The 25,162-nt window shown below is 37.4% G+C and overlaps 1 protein-coding gene across 1 annotated transcript; it reads left to right on the forward strand.

Moving 5' to 3' along the window:
* Positions 1 to 1,869: 1,869 nt before the first annotated feature.
* On the forward strand, positions 1,870 to 23,491 carry LOC102223366 (placenta growth factor-like). Its single transcript, XM_023352297.1, has 7 exons — positions 1,870 to 2,464; positions 17,919 to 17,955; positions 19,171 to 19,367; positions 20,554 to 20,633; positions 21,983 to 22,012; positions 22,109 to 22,171; positions 22,271 to 23,491. Exons 1-7 carry the CDS (start codon positions 2,402 to 2,404, stop codon positions 22,290 to 22,292), a joined length of 492 nt encoding a protein of 163 aa, XP_023208065.1. The 5' UTR covers positions 1,870 to 2,401; the 3' UTR covers positions 22,293 to 23,491.
* The last annotated feature ends 1,671 nt before the right edge of the window (positions 23,492 to 25,162 follow it).

The raw sequence follows: 25,162 nt of genomic DNA on the forward strand, positions 1-25,162 counted from the left end.
CCCTCCCTTAATAGCTCTTACAGAACATCTAAAGGACTCAAAGGTTGGCTCTCAAACAGACTAAGTGTGCACTAAAAAAAACTGCACTTATGTCTTTTACCCAACTTGTGGGTTTATGCTGTTGCACCATGAATTAAACGTTTTTAGCCAAACATTGTGACCGAGAAGAGACTATAAGGAGTGCCATCATTGTTCACAGACCACCATTTTGAACAATAGTCTTTCTGATTCTGGATTAATGCACAACCAAATTTATTAAAGTGATTTTTACTGAACTGCTGATATTTTGGCTGCACAGTGGCACAGTAGGTAGCACTGTTGCCTTGCAGCAAGAAGATCCTGAGTTTGATTCCTGGCCAGGGATCTTTCTGCAAGGAGTTTGCATGTTCTCCCTGTGCATGGGTGGGTTCTCTTTGGGTTCTCCGCCATCCTCCCACAGTCCAAAAACATGACTGTTAGGTAAATTAGTTTGTCAAAATTCAGAGAGAGACTAGGTGTGCATGGTTGTTTGTCCTGTCTGTCTCTGTGTTGCCCTGTGACAGACTGGCGACCTGTCCAGGGTGAATCACTCCTCTCGCCCAGAACGTTAACTGGAGATAGGCACCAGCACCCCTCCTGACCTCAGTAGGGACAAGGGTGTTAGACGATGGATGGATGGATGGATGGATGGATGGATGGATGGATGGATGGATGGATGGATGGATGGATGGATGGATGGATGGATGGATGGATGGATGGATGGATGGATGCTGATATTTTGGAGAAACTTTTTAAGATATTTTTGGTTAAAAATTTAAAAAAAAAAAAAACTCAGCCAGAGACCTTTCAAAATACAAAGACAGTTTGTAGAAAAAAGAGGCGTGTTATGAAAAAATAACAACTGTCTAAAAAAACTGCTGATTCTAATGATGATCCAGACCTTCTCTTGGGCATTTGATACACAGATATATAAAAACATTTCACACAAACTCTGTTACACCCCAGAAGATTTGAAAATATCTTGTTGAAGACTTGGAGCACTGGCAATTTTCAAATAAATATATAAATTAGAACTGCACAGCACAAAAGTCTGTTTTTGCCTTTGGATAAGAGCTTTGATTATATGAGAAGCTCACATACAGAGAAGCAAGATTCAAGAGCCCACTATCCTGCATGAATTTGATGTAGCCCGACTTCAGCACACAGATTTCAAGGTGACTGAAATGGTTCTTGGCTCCAATATGGCCACTCTCTGATTATGAAACCTGAAAACTGCATACGGATCTGATCAGATGGTGGCGCAGTTGTAAGCAAGAAGGCGATCGATTGAATTTCTTCGGGTATTCCTGCTTCTTCCATACTCCAAAAAGCAAACTTTTATGTTATAGTTGACCACTCTAAAGTCAACTATATATGGCTCCATGAATGAGTGAAGTGGATAGAAAAATGTATCAAAATGTTAATTTTTAAGTAACCTTTTTCATAATCAAAGTAATGAGATGTTTGTTTCAACACTTTTTTGAAAGCTTTAATCACTTTAGCCCATTTTTTGTGGTTGAAAACCTAATCAAATATGTTGAATCAAATTCATAATTCAGCCCTATTGTGTTCAATCAACCCAACTAACTCGTCAAGATATTTTAGACAGGTTAGCAAAATAACCCAGACTACGCAGTTATTGGTGAGCAGTCTGTACAATAAATCCCATGCGCATCACTACACGTTAAAAAATGCTGCACTGATGGTATAAATGAGCAGGCTGTGGCTGAAAGATGCTGTGAAGTCTCAGTTGATTCTCAGGAGGACACAGAGGGCGGACAGGGAAGGGGAGGAGATTTAAATGTCCAATAAAAAGGTGGTGCGGGGAAATTAGACTGAAGTGTTTCTTTTAGCCGGCTGGAGCTCAGGGCGAGACCATAAACTGAAACTTTCAGTCTACAACTTACTATTTGCTTCCGGAGCGGCTCTTCTTTTAAAAAGACGTTGGACTGAACCATATGATTTTTTCCACTTTGCTCGGGGATTTTTTGCCTGTTTTATCGTCAGGCAATTTTAACTCGCAGCTTGAACCACTTTATAGATATGTTTTATTTCTTTAAGCTCTGGCTTTAAGTGCAGATCCTAAGGGATTGGATCGCTTTTAACTTTAGCACTTTCTCCGGGTCCCTGGGGCCTTTTTCATTAGTGAGCGCAAACTTCATCAGGTTACACGCCGGCAGAAGCGGAGCTACGTGACTTCTCTCACTCTCACCGCTCGGACTGGGAGCAGATGACTCGGGAAATCCCGTTCAGCATCGTTTTTCTAACCTGACTGCCCACTCCTTTATATTAATATTATTCCGTTCAGTTTATTAATTTCTAAAACTGAGTGAAAGTTAGCGCCTGGGCACGTCAATCTCTCTCTGTGCGCAAACACCGCGAAATGACACCGAGTTTTGTTCTTGGCTGTGTGGTGGCGCTTTACCTGCTCCTCTCACCTGTACAGGTATGCTGTTTCACACTTCACACACAGACTTTTTTTTTTTTTTTGCCTTTTAAGTGCAAAATTTGTGAAACATATGTTTTCTTTTGCTCGTAATTTGTGAATTGACTCTGCTTTCACATTCATATGAACAAAAACAGGACATTATTCATATTTTTTTATATTTTGTAGAATATTATAGTCATTGTTGGATATTTTAGTTTAGTTTCGCTTAAAATATGAATATGAAATGAGTAAGTTAGTGATGACCAGAGCCGGTCCAAGGTTTTATGAGGCCCTTAGCAGAACAACATTTTGGTGCCCACTTTAAATAAAGCATACCAGCCCATCACTGACCTTCTTTTTTTTATTAAATCTGCTACTATTCTGCTTGATTTTTCAGTTGTTGATTATATCGCCTAATTGGTAATTACAGTCAGGGCTGAGCCATCCCCTCTCACATTGTTTTTTTTTTTCTTTCCTTGCTATCACTGGCTACAGTTTAGAAAATTTACAATAAGGTAAAGTAAACCTACCAAGGAGAGCCATTTTTTTCATTGTTATGTTCATGTTATAAAAAGCCTGGGGCTTATTGTTGAAGTTTTGGTCTGAGAATACCATGTTTAATTTACAGTGGCACCAGAAAGCAATCATAATCCTTAATTATTTCTATATTATATTATATTACATTATATTATATTATATCTTCACAAAACTGCCAATATGACACTTAGCATAGCATCCTGGATTCTGCAACTTGATTTTAACTTGCTTGTGGTGAGCTAAATTCACTGACTATTGTTTTGGAATCAAACTCTGTAGAGTTTCACAGTTGATACCAACGAGTAAAGTTGAAACAATTGTCTGTAGGCCTCTGTCAAAATAGAAATCTGGAAGAGGAGACAAAAAACTTCTGACAGTGTTGAACATCCTTACAAACACTCTGATTTCTGTTATTTGGAAATAGAAAAGGCTTAATAGCACCAAGAGCCTCCTGAGATCTGACTTCCCAACCAAACTGAGCAATCAGGGAAAAGGGGCTTTTGTCAGAAGGACGACCAATAATATATTGGTTAATAAGGTGGAGCTCCAATGTTCCCTTGTGGAGATAGAAGAACTGCTTAGAAGGTCAACAATTGCTATCCCTTCGACCAATCGGGCCTTTATGGTAGCCACCTTAGAGATTGCCAGATCAGGAGAAATAAAATTGTCTGGCAAACCCCACCCTCACTGTGAAGCATGGTGGTAGTGGCAACATGCTGCGGGGACTGGCAGCCAGATATAGAGATATTCTTAAAGAAAAGATCCTACACTAGGATGCTATAAACCTCAGATGAAGGTGACCACTCATCTTCCAACACGACAAAAACCCAGCACACAATCATGACAACAAAGAGTTGCCTTTAGAGAATGCTGCCAGAACTAAAACTCAAATCCAACTGAACATATCTGGAAAGACCTAAAAAATGCTTTGCTCCACATCAAACCTGACTCAACTTGAGAGGACTCTTCGATCACTTCAATGGCAGACTTTTAACTGTCATTGCTGCCAAAGATGCTACAATAAAGTATTAGCCCAATATTGTGATTACTTAATCATGAAACAGGCCTTTTTTTCTAAAAACTTGTTTTTGTGTAGATTATTGAAAAGAAAATCTATTAAATCCTAAATCTAGTTTAGAATATTGTCTGTAACATAAAATAAGAAAAAATGAAGTACAATGTCACCAGATGAAAACCATCTGGTGACATTGTACCTGAAGATGAGAAGATTGTTTTAACTTAGGCAAATGTTATGCTCTATATCTATTTTCTAACTCCTTACCTGAAATGATATGTTAGCACAAGTTTGATAGGATTTTTAGGCTACATAAAAAGATTATTTCAGGTTACTTTACTGACCTTGTAGCTCTTATTTTGACACCATACACATAATCAAGGTACTTTTCACATTAAATGCGTGTTTGCAACTTGTTTGCAAACATACCTACTTTTATGCTGTGTTATTTATGTTATCCTTTTGTGCCTGTTTAATCACTTTGTTGTTTGCTTTGTTGTATTCTGTCTTGATCTGATTTTGGTGAGTTGGGGAGGATGGGCGATGAATACCTCCCCTATAAAATTGCTGCCCCTCACCCACCATCACTCTTTTTGGGCTTGTGGTTTTGGTGTGCCACCCCAGGAGTATCAATGACCTCCATCTGGCTGCCCTCCCTTTAAAAACATTTTGGAGGCGCCCTTTGGAAGAAGGCAGTGAAGTTCGATGTTGGGTTCACAAGCAACCATGGAAAAAAGTTGGTTGCTGATTTTTGTGCAATTTCCTAACTCAGATAGAAGCAGTTTTCATTCTTTAACTACTTGAAATTGTGTCTGTTAACATGACTTTTAAATTTAGAAAGGCTTTTCTTAGAAATGGACCATTCAGATTGTTTAATAGTCTACGCTAATTTCCAGTTTTCTAAGACAAATGATCTGAGGATCAAAACAGATAAAACAGGAAATTGCTCCAAGTTCTTTAGTAGAAATGACAGCCCTGAATCAAACAGTAATGAAGGAATATGAAGATGATCCCCATTTATGCACCAAAGCTTAAAACAAGTCCATTCAACATGCTGTTGATTGATGCATTTACAATAAGGAGTTTTTGGAAGCTTTCAATGAATGGAAGAAAAAAAATCTGCTCTGATAAATCAATGTTGTCATTCCTGATGACAAGGTACAGTAACTTGTGGTTTGAGTAACTTTTAAATGAGTGTCATTCAGCTCATTCATTCACAATGTAAAACATGACAAACTACATAATCATTCATCTGCAGCAGCACATGATGCAAAGTGACTCACTGTTACGTGTACATTTGGGAAAGCTCTAAGCTCATAATTACAGACGCTTTCTTCAAACACTAGTTTCACTGACATGGATTGTTCTCATTCTGTGTGATTTATTTTAGTGTGGAGAGATATTGGTTTCTATTTCTTTTGGAATGCATTTTAATGGTATGTTCTATTGTAGCTGGATAATACGAGATCCTGCTGAGCTGTCTCAAAGTGTGAGGCACTTCACTGCCCATGTTCATGTTTCTGTAGATTTTAATAGTAAAAGATAGTATTAAGTACAGCATCTAGATGAGAAGTGTTTGAGGTATTTCTGTCAGGCAGTACAAAGCTTATCTGTCTTCTGTTTCCTGGCATCGCCTGGTGGTCTCTTAATGAAAATCTGCCTGAGCAGAGTCAACCCGACACTAGAGTGGGCACTCTTTAACAAGCCTGCGTTGTGTCACAGATACTTGAGAGACGACGTGTCATTGGACAGTGGGACTTGTGCCACATAGAGCTCCAGCTCTTGAACCTTTTCAGTCTCTGATTTCCATCCAGCGTGGCAGCTGTCTCTGATGCGTCTCATGTTTAATGCAAGTCCAGGTCCTTTTCTCATCCATTTACTCCCACTGTCACACTTCACACACCGCTGAAGCCTGTTGAATCAGCAGACTTTACCACTTTGCAGGCTGCATTCTGAAGTATTGACTCAGAGAGGCCTTAAAGGTCTGTGAAAGATTCATGTCCTAACAGTTTTCCAGACTGGACACTTTGCAGCTGTTGTTAAGTTGAAACTTGGTAGAAAACATGTGGTATTCCTGCATTTCCTCTAATCCGTATAATCAGCTCATGGCTTGCTTAGTCAAAACACAAATGACAAAGCACAGGGGCCCCACTGTGAAGCAGGTTAAATGCCCCCTGCTGCCTACAAGACTGATGGCAAGTGTAAACAGCGCAATCTCTGAGATTCAACATCCAATCTGTCAGATCACACAGAGCAGTCCTAAATCTGCATACTCCTTTAATCCTACAGATGTGTTTTACTGCTCATTAGTGAAAGAGCATTTCCTCACCTCTCTTCCTTTGCTGCAAACAACTTCTATAAAACCCTAAAAAGTTAGAAATTCAACATCTTTCATGAATTTCCCACGCTTAAAAATGCGTCACTAATAAATAATATCCATTTATTTTCATGACATTCACAGCTGGAGTGTCTATCAGCAGCCCTGCGAATAAAGAGATCACTTGTTTCCGCTCTGAAACACAGAGTGGCCAAAAGAGGGTGGGTTTTTGCTGTTTCATAATTCTTTAGTCCAACGGATTAATTGCTTACATATTTCAGTGTTTCTGAATGTGTGTTCTTGCTTTTCTATTCTGAACCTTGGGACTCATTTTTACTTTATGGAGCTTTTTTAGAGATCAGATTTTTTTTGCTACGACCAAATGATTTTTTAAAAATTCTTTTTACAAAATCAGATTATCAGGGATTACGTCCTGGAAGGGATGTGGTTTTTACTAGGTGTAACTCTTAATTTTTTGTGTGCAGTTTTATTGTGCAGGCGCTAAACATTTTCTTCTGGTTACTCTGATTGTAATTCAGCTTTTCTCAGTTATCTTTTGCATTTATTTTAATAGATTTTTTTGTTTTTATTTGTGTATGTTTTTGATGTTTTATGAAGTTGGTTATTTTAAGAGAAATAACCAAAGAGAAGGAGGGCAGTTGTGATTTAGGCATCTGGTTGTGATGCCTGCTTATTTCTTTCCCATTGATGTGTTTCATGCTGTAATGAAGTAATGGATGGATGGATGTACTGAGGCATCCATCCGTCCATTTTCTGTACACCCTTGTCCCTACTGGGGTCAGGAGAGGTGCTGGTGCCTATCTCCAGCGAACGTTCCGAGTGAGAGGCGGGGTTCACCCTGGACAGGTTGCCAGTCTGGGCAGGGCAACACAGAGACAGACAGGACAAACAACCATGCACACACACATTCACACCTAGGGAGAATTTAGAGACACCAATTAACCTAACAGTCATGTTTTTGGACTGTGGGAGGATGCCGGAGTACCCGGAGAGAACCCATACATGCACAGGGAGAACATGCAAACGCCATGTAGAAAGAGCTTCCCGGGGCAAGAATCAAACCCAGGACCTTCTTGCTGCAAGGCAACAGTGCTACCTACTCTGCTGCTGTGCAGTCTGCTATACTGAGCTTATATACAAAATAGACTGAGAATTGGTTTTGGATCCTCTAGGAAAGCTTTTGCCAGAAAGGGTTTACCAAACCCTCCCTTCAGTGAAATTCTTTTTTTTTCAGTTCAATTTACTTACATTCAATCCAACTCAAATTCATTTATATGGATTCAAATCACAATAGATCCCTTAATATTCAGTCATATAGGCCTTGTTTCAATACATATTAAGCCAGTAATACAATCCATCCATATAAAAAATACCCAGAAAGTGCATAGAATCTGATATAATCTGATATTAGACAGTCATTGTACCATCAGGGTCAGTTTATAAAATTAATTTATTTATTTAATCATTATTTTTATTGGATTTCCATTGTGATGAAATATCTACTTTTGGAGTGAGACCTGGCCAAGAGGCACACTGGTGTACAGATACCAGTGACTAAAAATTTGTCAATCTAAGCATGCTTTGGTCATTGAGTTCACAGCAATAAACATGAAAGCACTAGTCCAAAATTAAGCATCAATACAATACATGTAGCTCTTAAATCCAGGTCAGATTTTCATTGATAGCTACACTCTGTGAACACGCTTGCTGATTTTTTAATGGTATTACTACCTCAGACTGAGGGTGGAGGCACCTGGGTTTCCTATCTGAACAATAGTGACCTCTTTCTCACCCTTTTACATGAGCTGTCCAAAGAATTAGTGTGTATTTGTGCATTCTAACTGCTTGTTTTATTCCTGATTCCTTGGCTGTGTAAACCACATGCTGTATGAATACCTGTATATGTGCTAAATCGCAGGTGTATAGATAGAAGATACATACCAGATCATGTCTCTATTGCAAATTGAATACAAGAGAGTTTTTCTAAAATCTTCAGTGTCTGTTGCTTCTGACGAATTTTCATTAGTTTGCAGTTAATCTATAGTGTTTGGTGTAAGCTACCTCCTTCATTTTATGGTTGTGTGCAAGAGGGCTAAGAAAATGCTGCATCAGCAGTTCCAAACCTGACTTCCTTTAGCCCATTGGGTTTGGCACTGATGATAACCTGCTTTGGTGTCATAGGAATTTTAGCTGAGGATAGAGCTTGTAAGCATCTCTGGTATGTGTTTCTGCCACTCCTACATGACAAAACCACAAGTACCAAAAGCTATTTGGTTTTGCCTAACCATTAGATTAACCTCATTATAAAGAAAGCTTGTTCTAAATGTCTCTGACCAAAAATGGGGGCAATTATTTTTTTCTATGATAAAACCATACAAACCAGATAACATTAGATTGTTTCTGAGCACTACATTCATCATTGCACCCACAACGCCTGTTCCATATCTAACCAACAGATAGGAGGGATAAGCTTAAAAGGATGGTTTAAATGTTTTTTGCAGTGGGAGTTGAGAGGTTATGACTACCCGGTATCTTTTCAGAAGTAGATACCTGTCTGGTGTATTCACTTTGTTGAAACAGAGATTAGTTTTCTAGCTAATGGCTAATCAGAGTGGTGCCAAGACAAAGTGGGCTAGACCAACTCCATTCTCAAGTGTTTTAACATGTTTCATGCATTATTTCTCCATATATAGGAATAAACTCCTATTTTAAATTTTAACAAGTCCAGCAGGATAGCTACTTGACATACAGGTTCTACATCAGAAGTTTCAATACAATAATTGTGAGTTACCAGGCATAAGCCTTTATAGGAATTGTAAGATTGATGTTGATTTAGACAGGCAAAAATGCACATTTTGGGCTCCAACACTTGTCTGAAATGTCTTCTTGTTGTCTAGGTGGAATTTTTAAAAGAACTAAGACGGCATTAAGAGGTTGTAGTCAACCCTCAATTGTTATGCCTCTGAGCTGACATGCTAGGTAGGGAGACATCTGAAAGGAAAGTTAGTTTCATGTCTGCATGTCAAGTCATTCCACAACGACTTCACAACACCTTCTTTGATTCCACAAAGATGCTAGAGCCAACCATGTCTGCTGCAGATAAGATACTGACTGGCCATAACCTCTGAGGGGAATAGTTCAGATTTTTTGAAGTTTTGTGAAGCTATTATCAGTACTAGTTCCCTTATCTGTAGTAGAGAGATGTCATTACTTTATTAAAAAGTGGTGATCAGTTAATTGACCACAAAACCTACAAAAGTACAAGAATGTACCATCTTCAATGCCTCTGTCAAATTAGACAGGTTGAGAACCTTTAGAAAAACCTTTAGAAATCCAAAGGTTTTCTCTCTTGGGGAGACATAGTTGCCTCTGATCAGACACCTAATTATTATATCAGTTAATAAAACATTTTACGTTGGTTTATATGTGGAAAAAGCAATTCCAGAAATAACATTTTGTTGAAAAACCAAACACGAAAATAGTTTTGTAAAAGACTGTCCTCATGTGGGCAAGGCCTGACAAGTTTGATGTTGACGTTAACCTAACTTTCAGTGTGTATGGCACCAAAATTGTCTCTAGGCCAGAGATCCACAAACTCTTGATTTCGGCCCTGGATGAGGGAACCATTACTGATAAGGTGTGGCTTTTGTGTCTGCAAGTACATGATGTTACACAGGTGTTTCCTTGACAATAGAAGAAAATCAATACTGGACACTAATCTTTTATATTGCACAAATACAATTGTTACCATTCATATTTTTTCCACCTATGTTCATGTTTATCCTGTCTGTTGTAGCTCTGGATGTTATAAAATCAAAATTTCAGGTGTGTCTATGACGACTTTGAACAGATTAAAATACTTAAACCTTTTTTCTGCCTGTCAAACATTTAAAATTTATGAACTCCTTGTGTTTTTTCCTCTTTCCCATCTTTCTCAGTCAAAGTGTGCTCACAAAGTTGTAGTGACTCGCTGACTGACGGTGCTTTTATTTGCGTTGTTGGGGTATTTCTCTCCAGTTGTAATTTCCCGGCCCAGGGGAGAGTTGCAATTGCAATCAGGAAATATGGATTTCTCCTTCCTTCTGCTTTGGAGGAGGAAGAGGAGTGGTGATGCTCGGGGCAGCCGTCTACTCAGCAAGCTTTAATCTCCCATCTGGATGTAATTTACTGTGGTTTACAGAAAAGCATTTTACTGTAATAGGGACCACAATTACCACCGGTCAATCTTATCTTAGGACCTGTGTAGTGCGTGAGTGTGTGTGTGTCTGCGTATGAGTGCATCATTTACACAGTGGTTGTGTCTGTTTGTGTCTATGTCTTTGGGGAGACATCTGTGCATTCATTAATGAACTTACACTAAGGAAGCTGTATTTATCTAAATCAACATCTATATGGAGCTTTACCTCCTCCATGTCTGTTGACCCTACTTGCAGCGCAGCGTGTGTTATTTTGAAAAGCAGAAAAGCAGAGAAAGCATACCTGCCCTTATAGTGAGAAAACTCCCTGTTGAAGATAAAATTATTTTTAAAGAGTGTAGGAAACTCTCTTAGATAATCAGTCTTCAATCAATTACCTTGCAAAGGCACCCATACTCCTTCAATTTTTTTACTAAGTCATTGTGATTTTGTGTTTTAGATCAACACAAAGTAATTAATATTTCAAAATCAAATTTCAAAATACTAAGTTAAATAAATTTGTGAATTAAAATCTACAAAGTGTGGCATGCATGGATATTTACTCTGTTAGCCATAAATAAAATCTCAAATCACATAACTAGAAAATACGTTTGTAAGCTGACAGGCCCATAATAATCATAGAGGAGCTACAGAAATCCAGAGCGTAGCGGGAAAGTCTTACCCAGTACAACTGTTGCCACTGTCCTCCATTTTTTGGAAAAGTTGCAAGAAGAATTTCAGCTACAGGTTTGTCATTATCCAAATAGAGGAAGCATGTGGAAGAAGATTTTCTGGTCAGAAGAGACCAAAATTGAACTTTATGGCCTGTGGGCCCAAAAAGAACTAACCCTGCACTAACCCTGAACACACTGTTCCCACTTTAAAAAACTAGCCTGTGAGAGTTAATGAGAAGATGGATGGGGCTAAATACAGATAAATCTTGGAAGAGGATCTGTTGAAAGTCTCGAAGTCTTGAGACTGGGGTAGAGATTCTACACATTGATTTACGCAATGCGAGGTTTTTCATTTAAGTTCAATTTAGTGTATTTTTATTGTGCATAACAAATTTTCCCCTAAGCCCCTTTTAAAATTAGTTACTATACATTTCAATTTGATCATTTTAAAATAATACAGTCAAGTTATATTTGTTATTCAAATTGGTTGGAAGTTTTCTTCCTAAGAAAATCCAACTGAATGCATGAAGTCACTGACTTGCCGCAAACACTCCTCCTGATGCATTATGTGGATCTCCAAATTACTGCTTTAGGATTTGGGAATCTGCCTCATAACACATCAATGTGCCTTTTTTATAGCGTGTGAAACAAGTCCAGATTCAGTAATGCTCTACTCACCATGATTTCTGGAGTGATTGTTGTAAATGTTCACCATGTGTTCTGGTATGAAGTTTGTTGGTAATTTGAAAGTGGCCCCCGATCATGAGCTCTGACCTGACCACTTTGCAGACCCGACTGGGTAATGTCACTCCTGATGTTTTAGGTTCACCTGCCTCGTGTATACAAAACAGTGCCTGTTTTTCCTTAGTAGGGGTGGAAAATATGTTTTGTTTTCTTCAAGCTGCATGTGAGGTCTGAGAAATGCTGCTGTGGATTTTGTTGTTGATGTAATGAACCTGGATCGCAGTGGCAGATGGAAGAGTAGCATTAGAGTGGTGTTGCGTCCACTGTTTTAGTTTCTCTGTGGTTTTACTGGTTAAGTTTCATCCTATTATGAAACTAAGAACATGTTCCTGTGTGCCACATTTATTCTTTTTAAGAATAATTAATTAAAATGACAGAGAGTCAGTGATGGTCCTTGATATGAATGATTTGTCAATGTGCTAGCCAGGGCAATAGTTGCAAGAAGGAACCAATAATCAATTTGCAAAAATAACTTCAGGACACTGCTTTGTAGCACAAAAATAAATTCTTTAAATCTATTTGTCTGTGATTAATCAACCGCTAACTATATATCAATATTACGAATAAAATTTTATATTCAAAAAATCTTTCTGCTGCTAAATTATTGAATAAACAGACATATGAGATCAACTACAAACATATTTATTGTTTATAATCTGTTATTTAGGTAATTTAACTATCAGATTGGTGCAACGTACTGTTATTCCAATTCAACTTTCAGATGTTTCAGGAATCCCTCATCATTCATGATACTTTGTTAAAAAAATTCTTTGGAAATCTGCAAACTGACATTAACGTTGGGGACACTTGTGCTACTGCAACATGTCTGGCATTGAGAAGTTATTTTAGCCTTGAATAGTTAACTAATAGGCCAACACAGCCAGGGCTCAAGGGTAGGAGCTTTGTCGTCCATTGCTCTTGTTGCGGATGTCTCTTGTGCGTAAGAGTATGGGTGTACCAAAAAAATTTGCAAATCCAGAAGTTCTGAAAACTTTATTTTTTTAAAAATTGATTAACTGTGATAAAATTGTAATAAAAGCTCTGTAATTAAATAATTTAAATTAACATGCCGAAGTCCTATATGTATGGTACATATATTTCTCTCTCTCTCTCTCCCTGTGTGTGTATATGTATATATATATATACATATATACATGTATATATATATATATTATATTCTGTATATATATATACAGAAATACACACATAGAAATGCAGAATCTATTATTTACTTGAGTCATTATTAGCCCAAGTCTTGAGAACTGAGGAGGGGATTTTCCCAAATCTCTGCCAGTCTGCTTTTCCTCATTATTAAAGTAAACAGTTCTGCTGACGTGAACCTTGTTTTGGTTTAACTCTGATAAAAAGTATACTGCAAAGCCCACTCAGCCTGGTGACCTGACATCTCTGAAGTAATTTATTTAAAAGTCAGAGCAATCAAATAATAAGGCAGGAGCTGGGGCCACTGTAGTTGTTGTGCTACAAGAACATGTATGGTGCGTTTTGTAGCTAAAAGTTGGAATATGTAAGGGTTTGTGGCTTGACCATATCGCATTTACACTGTAAAACCCATAAAAACTGAACCCTTATTATGGCAGCACTGTTAAATCAGTAGGATTCAACCACACTGATAATGAAAACCGAGTTCTTGCAGAATGATTTGTGTTGATAATTGTAAGATGCTGTTGGCTTCGCTGTGGTGAAAATCTCATATTTTGTCAACCACCAAATAAGTGTGTTTAGAGAAATTGTTTTCTCTAGTTTTAAGTTGGTGTCCTTATGATACCTTTTATCCTTTTGAGGGAATACCAGCAATATTCAGTATTTTCAACGATTTTCTTCCTTGTTGGTAGTTTTTACTTTCAATATGTAATAGGTTAGATATTTGAACTATGTATAAAAGTGAAATAAAAAGTATCTAACACTCCACTTGTTGTCAACTTGCTATTAAACAAAACATCCCTCATGCTTACAGTCACTGTTTTGTAATCCAGTGGAAAGAACAGAAAGACCTGGAATATTGGCGTATTGCACTATGTCCATTCTTTGCTATCTTAAAAAATGCGATGCTAATTATTTTAGCTTGGAACCAGATCTTGTTCAGCAAATTGCCATTGTACCTGCTGTTGAACTGACTTCCTCTGCTTGACCCTCTAAACTGGTATATCCTTGAAGCATTAAGCAGAATCTCTGTCATGTTAAGTTGTGCTCCCTACGCACGCTGCCCTCTCCCTGACAGATGGATAAGCAAGGAGGTTAAAGATGACGCAGTTCAGCTGTGTGGGACTACAGAGTGATGATGTTCTGGGCCTCTGTGGCCTGATGGCAGGAGCTCAGGGACTAAGTGAGTCCTCTAGTAACACATGAGTACAGCAGAAACAGTTTGGGGAACTCCTTTAGCTGCTGTACAATTTAACAGCCAATTTATTACATTTTCTGTTGTAATTTCTCCTTTCATTGAACTTTTTCTATTTTTTTTCTTGTGAGAACCATAAACTTGGGATTTTTTTATAAGTCAGATAAACAAAAAGTAGTGCATACTTGTTTTACAAATATATCTAGGCCTTCCAAGTCAAAACTTTGCAGAAACATTTTTGCAGTTGTGCTTATGAAACCCATATCTCCTCTTCCCTTTACTAAACAAGTATGTGTTACTATGTTTTGTTCTTTTGTAATAATTGCAATTTGTGGTTGTAGTTTAATAAAATATGGAAATGTTCAATGGGCATAATTACTTTTTCAAGATATTGTAAGTGAACATATTGTGGAATGTGAATAGAAGATTTCTAATGTTCAAAATAAACAACTATCCATTTGTATGATTATACTGTGGATTAGGGATAGCGTTAAACCTAATTTTAATTTGTTTTGTTCCGTTGATTTTATTTTATCTGCTTGTTTACCTGCTTCTGAACAAGAAACCTTTCCTTGGATTTTATGGTATTTTTTGTAGAAAATATACAAGAAATATATGTTATATAAAGCATTTAGTGTCCTCAGCATAATTGTGTTTTCCAGTTGTTTGTTCCATTGCAGATTCTGTTGCAATGAGCCAAAGTTTTACACATGCTCATAAATAGCAAGACAAACCTAGACAGCATAATCTGCCAGGTTTAATATTTGTTTAGTTGTGTAGCTTTTACTTCATCAAATAATTCCTGAAAATGACGCAAGACCATGTTAAACCTAATTAATTAGAAGTGAATCTCCTTGAAAAAAGCTTAATTAGGGGAATGAGGTGAACGAGATACTAAAGTGAAGTCAGAAATTGATCTAGCTTGTGGGATTTGTTTGTCGAGATCATTCATAATTTACTGATATAAAACCCTGCTTTTTCCACAAGAGCTAAACTACCTCTAGTCACCATTGATCGCAAAGTTAATACTGCTAAGTGCAGGAGGTGAAGGAAGTAGCTACCTGAGATGTCTCAGGCAACTTTTTTATTTACATCATAGCAGCAGCTTCTCTCATACTTCTCTATTCTCAAACCCAACAGGCACCAGTGATATTTTCTTGTTATGACAAGGTTTAACCCTTGACTTCTTGAAGAGCAAGTGAGTCAAAGCCAAGAAGCTTTTGTAATGTGTAGCAAGCTCATAAAATGGAAAAGAGACAGAAAAAGTGAAAAGATCTTAGGATGGCTGGTGGTGGAGAGAGTTTTGTTTTATTCTGATGTTGCCATAGAGAGTGGAAAATAATCAGTGCTTGACTGAGTGAAAGTGACATTGAACAATAGCTTAAACTGCTGTATGACGTTCCCATGCTGAGCATTAAAATATATTCACAGAGCAGAGCTCGTGTCCTGCTGTGTTTTTGTGCAGCAGCAGACACAGTTCGTTGGGCGCTGCTCCATGGAACAACTCTGCTGTCAGAGGAACAGCTGTACATGTTGGCCAGATGATGAGCTGCTCTGAGAAAAAGAGCGAGAAGCTTCATCTGTTCCCAAAATGCAGAGAGAAGAAATCCTGAGTGACTGTGGGGAATCCTCCTGCAGGAGGTACATATTCTACTTATCTCACTAAAAGTTTAAAATGTGTCCCTTGAATATTTGTGCGAAGTGAAATTCATCATCGTCAAATCAGGACATTCCTCCTAAATCACGTTGCTGACTGTGGCGGTGTGCTGACAGATACCATCCTCATCCACAAGCTAATTTTGGTTCAAAACAGGAAGAGGATGCATTTTATGTTGTGAACAGATGGTGTGAAAACAACTGTCTGATGTTGCATAACACTTTTCCATGTATCAGAGTCTGCAGTGACTGTTGCGTTTTATCAGGTTTGTGTTGGAGAGAAAAGAAAATGAAATTCAATTTTATTACGAAGGATTGCGGAAGCAGGTTGTCTGCCGCCTGTCCTGCACTTCTGCCGGAGGGTGTTTTATCAAACCTAGATTTCCCTTCCTGAGATGGAGTCAAGCAGAGGTTTTGTGTTTTCCCAGGCGAATGAGAAATTCACTCTGTTTATCAGGGGATGATGGGAAAAAATCAAGACGGAGGGGGAAGCCATCAATGGGAAAATAAATAGAGAACTGAATCTTACACCACAGGAAGCAGGTTTTTGAACCTAAACAGTTGGGCACACTGTGGAACATATCAGCAAGGATGTGCTGCTTGTCAAAAAGATTCAACCAATCCAGAGTAGGAAAAGAAGATCCACTGTCAACCCATTTTAGGCCCGTGTAGTACCAGCTGTCACCACTGGAGGACAAAAACTTTTAACCTTTTCAATACTTACGTAGCTACATAATGATGCTGTGTTAATTAAAATTGAAAGAAAAAATTTGATACTCTTAGGTGAATTTGTGCTACTTTTGTCATTTTTGGCTCACCTTCCAAGTAGAAGTTTCAAAAGTTAATGATTTTATTGCCACGGCTGGTGGCCTCCCCTGCAGGGTACCACAGGACTCCATGATTAGATCTTTTCATTTTTCTCTGTCTTCTGCCAGTTATTACAGGTTTTTTTTCTCATAAATATAATTATTTTTCTTTCATTTTATACAGATAGCTGATTTGTTTATTGTCCACTTTAAAACTTTGCTGATTGCTTTCTACAGCCTAGGATACAGGATACAGCCTATCCTTGGCTACATTCACAGCAGATCTTCATACTGCAGTCTAATTTTTGACTGAAATCTCATTTTTTATCTTTTTAGTGTGGTCATTCATACTACTAATTAAATGTGACCACAGTCAGGTATCTGTGTGAACAGTTTATGACCCCAAAGTGACCCGCATGGGGAGAAGAACGTAGCAAGTAGTCAAACATTATAACGGATGCCAGTGTATATAGATCAATAAAGCTGTTGAGAAATAGAAACAAACAGCATTGTTACAAGATTATAACAAGATAAAGAAAGCTGTTGATAAAGAAAGCATAACTAATATCAATAGCCTTTTGTGGAGCATTAACTAAAACCTGTGTAGAGAAGTCTTTTTGGACACATAGTTAGAAGACAAATGTCATATAAAATGTGACATGTAACACTGTTAAATCGTTGCCTTTTCCAGTTGATTTGACCACTGCAACACACTATATTTTGCTTATTATAATTTTCCATTTCTATCTGGAAATCTGCACTGCTTCATTTGTCAGTAGTCTCTTGATAGCTATGTTTCATTTTACCAGTCTGAACTGCTGCCCCCCCCCCCATATACTGCCTCACTTCCTCAGGTCACTAGACCAGATGCTTTTAAAGTGCTCCATAGACACGATTCAAATGTAGAGATGTTTTTTTTGGGGGGGGGGGGTTGCAGCATCTCTAAAACTGTGGTGGGCTCTTTCATTACTGTTTTTAAAACAAACTTCATATTCTCACATTTGGTTGAATATGACGTTTTTATCGATTCTCAGTAACACTGGTTTTATTTGTTGTTATCTCAATTGTAAAGGTATTTTGTCCAATCTTGTTTTTTTATGATATGGTCAATATATGTTTTCTGAGAGGTTCCTACTATTACATTCTTTTAGATGTCTTTTTCTCTTTTCAGAATTTACCCACGGCAGACACAAATAGCACTGTGGAAGGTAAGTATTTGTTGTTGTTTTATTTAAAAATGTATCAAAGTGCTGGAAATTAATCATGTTAATTGCATGAGCTTTAATTAAAAAATTAAAACTAATCAGTGTAGTTGAAAACAGTGTATTGACAAAATAAATATTTTCTAAATTATTGAATAAATTGTTATATTTACACACACACACACATTCACAATGGATTATTTTATCCATATTTTGTTTATTCACAGCAGAGGTTAGATCTCAGAGAATGACACTGATTTCAAACTCAGTTGTATTTTCCATACATTATTGGGATGTGAAATTAATGACAAAGCTCAGGAATGTTGGCTACCAGTCAGCAAGCTTGAACTGAATCTACACAATAACAGGGCTTGTCTCAGCCAAAAGGGATTACCCAACTTTTGACCTTCTCTCCTCACATCCTTTCCCTCCCTCACATCACTATAAATTAATGCTGCCAAAGGAGAAATAAACTACAACTTAAAGGCTTGCACAGCTCCCAGGCCGAGATCTGGAATACGTGCAGCAGAGGAAAGTTTAGAAAAGTGGAAGACATACAGTTGAGTTTAGCCATAGTAAGTGGCCAGCAAAATGTCCCTTAATGTTGTATTACAACATTACAGTTCACGGCCTCATCTCCTGATCATGGATGCTTCCCCAACCATCTCCTCCCAGCCCGTCTGCGTTTATAAACAGCTGTTGTGGTGTCAGGCTCCAGTTGGTGACCTCTGGGGGTCAGTGCAGTCCCAGAGGAGCCTGCGGGGCAACTCAGCTCCAGTTCCAGCAGGGTTCTGTTCATGGCCATGTTCCCAGTGTTTGTTTTCTCTTCCTTCTGTGTTTGGCTATAGTCGTCCCTGTTCTTCTCTTCCCCCCACAGCAAGTAGGACACTTTCACACATGTACTCCCACAGGAAAGTGTACTGCACATTGTACAAATGTCTCTTTCTGTTATAAGAAAACAGGATACACTGTATATCACATCTGGCTTTACGTCTCTGTATACATCACATGAGCATGTCATTATTATCCTGTTTAACTAATTAATCATACTATTTGTGAACAAATAAATAGAAACTAATAGTATAGTTTGTTTACAATCCATGTAGTGATTTTCTCTCTCATTAGAGAGCTTGGGAATTTGCTCTGAGTGGTCAGACTCTGCATCTTTATGAGAACCAAAAGTTTTTCCAAAGTGGCTCATCCTCCGATTCTTCCTAACAGTGCTGATGTTTCAAGAGGTGTGGGGTCGCAGCTTCTGTCGGACCATGGAGAAACTGGTAGAGGTTGTCCAGGAATACCCAACAGAGGTGGAGCACATCTACAGCCCCTCTTGTGTGCCACTGGTGAGATGTGCCGGCTGCTGTGGAGATGAGAATTTAGAGTGTCATCCCACTGAAACTTCAAATGTCACAATGCAGGTAAGAAAAAAGCAAAAATGTTAATACTCCTGGATTTTTTTTTTACACAATTTTACACAACTTCATATGTTCAATGTATTTTAGGGGATTTAGGTTGTAGATCAACACAAAGTTGAGCATTACTTTTGCAGGGCAATGAAATGATGCATGGTTTTCAATTTTTTGTTTTGCCAATAAAAATATGTTAAATGTAATAATCAAATCCTGTTAAACCAGAAAGCACATAAATAGTAAACAGAGTCCAAATGAGTGTAATTTAATCATAGTATAAATTCAGCTGTCCTGAGAAGGCCTCCAAGGTTTGAACATTAGTGAATATCCAGCATCAGGAAGACATAAAAACACACACAAGTACATAGTTGTAGAGAAATTTAAATAATATCCGAAGGTTCATAGAGCTCACATAGATGAATCCATGAACAGAAAATGTAAAGAACATTCCCAGACTGCAGTCTTACTAATACATGTCCTTCCTCATAAACTCACAGGCCAGAGCATTAATCAGAGAAACAATCCAAAGGCCTATGGTAGCTCCCGGGTGGATGAACCTTCAAATAGGACAACCACTAGTTGTTCACCTTGCAGATTTTGCCTTTCTTGAAGAATGTATAGAGGAGCGCCATTGTTAAATGAAAGCTAGGATTAGACCTTTAGCCAGACTTAACCTGTTTAAAATATATGATATGTCATGCTGGGGACACAGAAGCATGTCGATGAAGGAACTCTGGTAAAATGAAACCAAATCTGAACCTTTGGGTTGATATCCAAAGCTTCTACACCTTAAAACATAGAGGTGGCTCCATCATGCTGTGGTCAGAGCTGATGGGAAAATGAATAGAGCTAAAAACAGGGCAAAGTTAAAGACTGTTAAAGGTTACAATGACATGATAATGGGGTTGATGGTCACCTTAGAGCATGGCAGCAACTGCAACCAAACAGCCAGAGCTAAAATGTATTGATTTACGTTGCAGCATAGTTATGTGCTGGAAGGGCCTATTCAAAGTCCACACCAAAATCCAACTGAATTCAGTGCTGAGTCATGTTGAAAACCATGTATTATTTTTCAATTACATTCATTTCATTTCATTGATGTTTATCCTTGTAGCATAATAAAATCTTTCAAAGTTTAAGGACTTTTGACAGGTACTATCCCATTATAACTCTGTCTTCTGACTGTGCTAAACAGCTGTTGAAAATCCGGCCATCTGAACCAGGTGAAGAATATGTTGAGATGACCTTTGTGGAGCATAAGACATGTGAATGTAGGTAAGAGAACAAAAAAATATGTTTCCCTAATTTATGACGTAAAACACAGATGTACAAAAATACAAACTTTCTCCTATTATTTACTTGTATTTAGTTAAAACTGCAGTTATCAATGATGTTTCCATACAGGCCTCAAACAAAGAATTGAGCCCTATTATCTTTCACATTTGAATTAACAATATTGGGATCTAATTGAAAACAAGGCATAATAATAGTGTAAAACTCAACGTATCTATCTAAAGTGAAGTACTTAAAGATGCCGAAGTGATTATTATGTACATCCCTGCTAAAAAATACCCTTTCAAAGTCTAGCTTTACAAATTCACAAAATGAAATAGTGCCACGCTGTGAGCAGATCAACAAAGAAACAGAGCAAGAACAAACCCAAGAAGAGGCTTTTTTGTAACTTAACCACAGATTATAGGGAACAAACCTACATTGCCACGTTGTACACAATGTAGCCATGTTCTAATTGCAACTTACAAAACTACTGTGGTCGTTGATCAGGCTAACTGCTTCTACCTATACAAGCTTTTAACACTCAATACCTCTGAGTGTGAAACTTGAATGATTTTCTGGTATGTTTGGAGTTTTTAGGTGTAGTTCTACGATTTTTACTAATGTTGAGTTTCCAGGCCGTTCCAGAAACTCAATGTTACCTTGCATATACATTTAAAACCCAATTTAGATGCCTGTTTAAGATTTATTGTCCTGTTGGAGCACCTGATTATGTTTAAGTTTCCTCAATCTAGCTGATGATTTGAGGTGAAGTGAAAGATTTTTGAAATTGTCTTGCTTATTTATTTCTCTACCTATCATATATAATGTTTTGGGTTAGGATTGGGTTAGATTATTCTGCAGTCAGTATCTTCTCAGCACTTGGCAATGTTGAACTTGCTCGACTTTGTACAGTGACACTCATGTTATAGCAGTTTCCAGTTTATGATAAGCTTGAGTCTTGAAGAGACACTTTGTGTCAAAAATTTGTGGCAAAATTTGAGCTAAAACATAGCTCTTATGGGATAAGAGAACACTTGCAATAAATTTTTACTTGTGCACCCAAACCTTGTTTGTAACAATAATTTAAGTTGTAAGCATTATTGTACAACTCTTGGAAAATGAATAGATCAGAAGTATCACTGAGAACTCAAATCAATATGACATTCAGTCTGATGGTAAGAGAAGGTAAACCAATGTTCCAGAGCCAGGTTCCCTGTGAAATATATGTAATAATGCTGCAAATATAAATTTTAAGGGACCAGTTTGGTGATTACATTCACTACATATGTATTTAACTAAAATCGCACTTTGATTTGTTCTCCAGTAATTTATTGAAACTTTCTTCCCAGAGTGCGGAAACCTTTGATGAAAGTTGGAAGGTAAGAATTTTATTCTTTATTCTAAATTTTTACAATTAATAGCAAAAATTTTCAAAGAATCTGGAAAACTTGGATAATTTTTTCTTTATTGTGTAGGAGAAGGCAACGAGGAAGAGGAAGGAGGAGAAAGGAGAGACAAAAAACAAAAGACTGTGACAGGTAATGATGCACTTTTTTGCTGAGGAAAATGTAAAGTACCAGCTAGTTGTCGAAATCATGTTAATAAAGGTGCAATATTTTACTCTCGTTAACCTGCAGGTGCCAGATTCCTCGCAGGTAACTTAGCGGCAACCCAACTACTGTTGCAGCGTGGCTGACTATTTATCTCCAGCCTGGTGACAGCATGAAGAGTCTCCTCCACTCATCTATCAAAACCTGTGTGTCCGCTGCCAGAGACTCCAACAGCTGGGTTGGTTTGCTGACACGTTGTCCTGATGACGGACAGGGTGTCTGCAATAACGAGATTCAACAGGACGTGCATATTGATTGGTGGAAACACTCTCTGTTACACACCTGACACAATGGACATTCATGGGAGCCAGTGCAATGAAGAAAAGAACAGACTCAACTTTTAAACTTCCACTTGATATTATTGTGTCAGTTATTTTAAGTTGTCAGGTTTTTTTCTGTATTTAAAGGTGGTAATATGTGTTAAATCTCTATATTTATTGCTAAAATAGTTGGACCAGCAATCTTTAAAATGTTTGTTATCCTTTGTCGAAACATTATTATAAACACTTTGACTTGTATTGGTGGTTTTATTTTGACTGAATGTACAGCTGCTGCTTTGTACATGCAACAATGATAGGTCTCCCTCTAGTGTTTAAAATGTAATAATGCTCAATATTAAAATATTTTATTTGACAACGTTGTTGTTAATCTTAGACATGAAACTGTGTGGTTAGTTACAGATCTACCCTATCGTCACAGTTTCTTAATCTATTGCTAAACGTTTGTAAGATATATTAACTCCATTGTGACATGTTATGATCCGATTCTTTACATTCAATTCTCTACAGGACTGTTTCAGCACCCTCCATTAATTATTTCTTTTTTTAGGAGGCATGCTGAAAAAGACACTGGACAAGCAAATCCACCACATGTGATCAAATTAAATACGGGACCCAAACTCTGGAGGAGGCCTGGAAAAACTGGTCAACCAGAAAAATTTATTCTTTTTTATAGTTTTTTCTGTATCGCATTCATTGTCATGTGGTATTCATGCACCTTTATCAAAATCACAAGATTGAAAAGTGTCTCCTTCATGCATTTTTCCCCTCTGGTTACACAACACTCACTTAATCTTGCTCCACGGGTGACTTCCTGAGTCTGTTCTCAGAAGCAGAGTCTTATTGGAATGATCAGTCAAGTTAATTATGTAAGACCTTTTTCTTTCTCATAGATCAAAGAAAATCTATGAGAATGCAGAAATATTTCACCCATTCTAATATTTTTATTTCATTTAAATATTTATTTTGTAATAAAATTCTTATGACTGTCAGACAATATCTCGTGTGAGTTGTGTTCATTTGCTGATATATACTTAATCATGCAACTTCCAACAATATGTATTTTCAAGGCACAGCTTACAAATTTGAATAGGCTGATAAAGTTCAAGATGTTTTGTGACTTTTCAGAAAGTGAAATATCTATAGATTTTAAGGCTTTATCTCTTGCAATTTTGATGATTATGGCTTACAGATTATAAAAAAGCACAAAATGGGCCCTCTTTTGAATTCATTTTAAAAACTATCCATTGATGCAGCGTGGTATGGAGGTGATCGCCAGACCAATTTGCTTGATTCCCACCTTCAGTTGATCTGCATCATTGGGTTTGATTTTGATCATCTTACTCTAGACTCTTAAGATGCGTTTCCCAAAGAAATGCAAACTTTATGTTAGTCTGAAAAGATGTCTTTGGACCATTGAGCAACAGTTCAGTTCGTTTTCTCCTTAGCTCAGTTAAGACGTTTCTGATGTTGTCGCTACTCAGGTATGGCTTGGCATGAGAAATGCAACATTTGTAGACCATGTGTAGGATTCATCTGTGTGAAGTTGCTCTCGATGTACTGACTAGCCACAGTCTACTCCTTGTGAAGCTCCCCTAAACTCTTGAATTGAGTTTTCTTGAGCGTTCTCTCAAGCTTGTGCTTATCCCTGCTGCTGGTGCCTGGTTTCCTATCACACATTTTCCTTCCACTCAACTTTTTATGAATACCTTTGGATAAAGAACTTTTAAATGGCAATGATATTTAGTTGCTTATTTCCTCCTTGTGGAGGATGTAAATGACTGTCTTCTGAACAATTATTAAGTCATTAGTCTTCCATATTGTTTAAACTTTGAGCTATGTAGCCTAATAGTTAATTATTTATGAGACTGAATTATATTATATTATATTATATTATATTATATTATATTATATTATATTATATTATATTATATTATATTATATTATATTATATTATATTATATTATATTATATTATATTATATTATATTATAAAAGTCCCATTTTTTATTATTAGCGATTGTTCCCGATCGCTATCCTCTAGAACAGTGGTTCTCAAACTTTTTTCAGTGATGTACCCCCTTAAAAATATAATTTTAGTCAAGTACCCCCTGACACGGGCAAAACATTTTTGGAATAAAAAAGAGGTACAGTGCTGTAAATACCCTGTAAATACTGAATATAAAATTCAGTGCATGAACACACATTTATATTTTATCGAACTTTTTACAAAAGAATTTTTCCCAAGACTTATTATGAGGAGCCTACTGATTTTTTAAAGATATTTTGAAAAGCTTCACGTACCCCCTGCAGTACCTCCACGTACCCCCAGGGGTACGCGTACCCCCATTTGAGAACCACTGCTCTAGAATAACAAAAAAAAACAACAACTGTTGAGCAGTTTCCTTGACAACTGCAGAAACCTGTCATGTTACCATGGGCTGTTTGAGCCCTCCATCATGTCTTGCAGGGGTAAGCCATCGTACAATTCTTATTAAGCCCGCCTTAGAGTACAATTATAAGTTTACCTTTCAAGACAAAAGTCTTACTCACCTATATCACTTAACAAATGTTAAAGTCAAAGTAAACGTTTGAATGTGTTTGCCTGTAAGACGTAATGACGTTAAAAACCAGAACGGGTA

This window comes from Xiphophorus maculatus, chromosome 19 (genome assembly GCF_002775205.1).
Source record: "Xiphophorus maculatus strain JP 163 A chromosome 19, X_maculatus-5.0-male, whole genome shotgun sequence".
Classification (NCBI taxonomy): domain Eukaryota; kingdom Metazoa; phylum Chordata; class Actinopteri; order Cyprinodontiformes; family Poeciliidae; genus Xiphophorus; species Xiphophorus maculatus.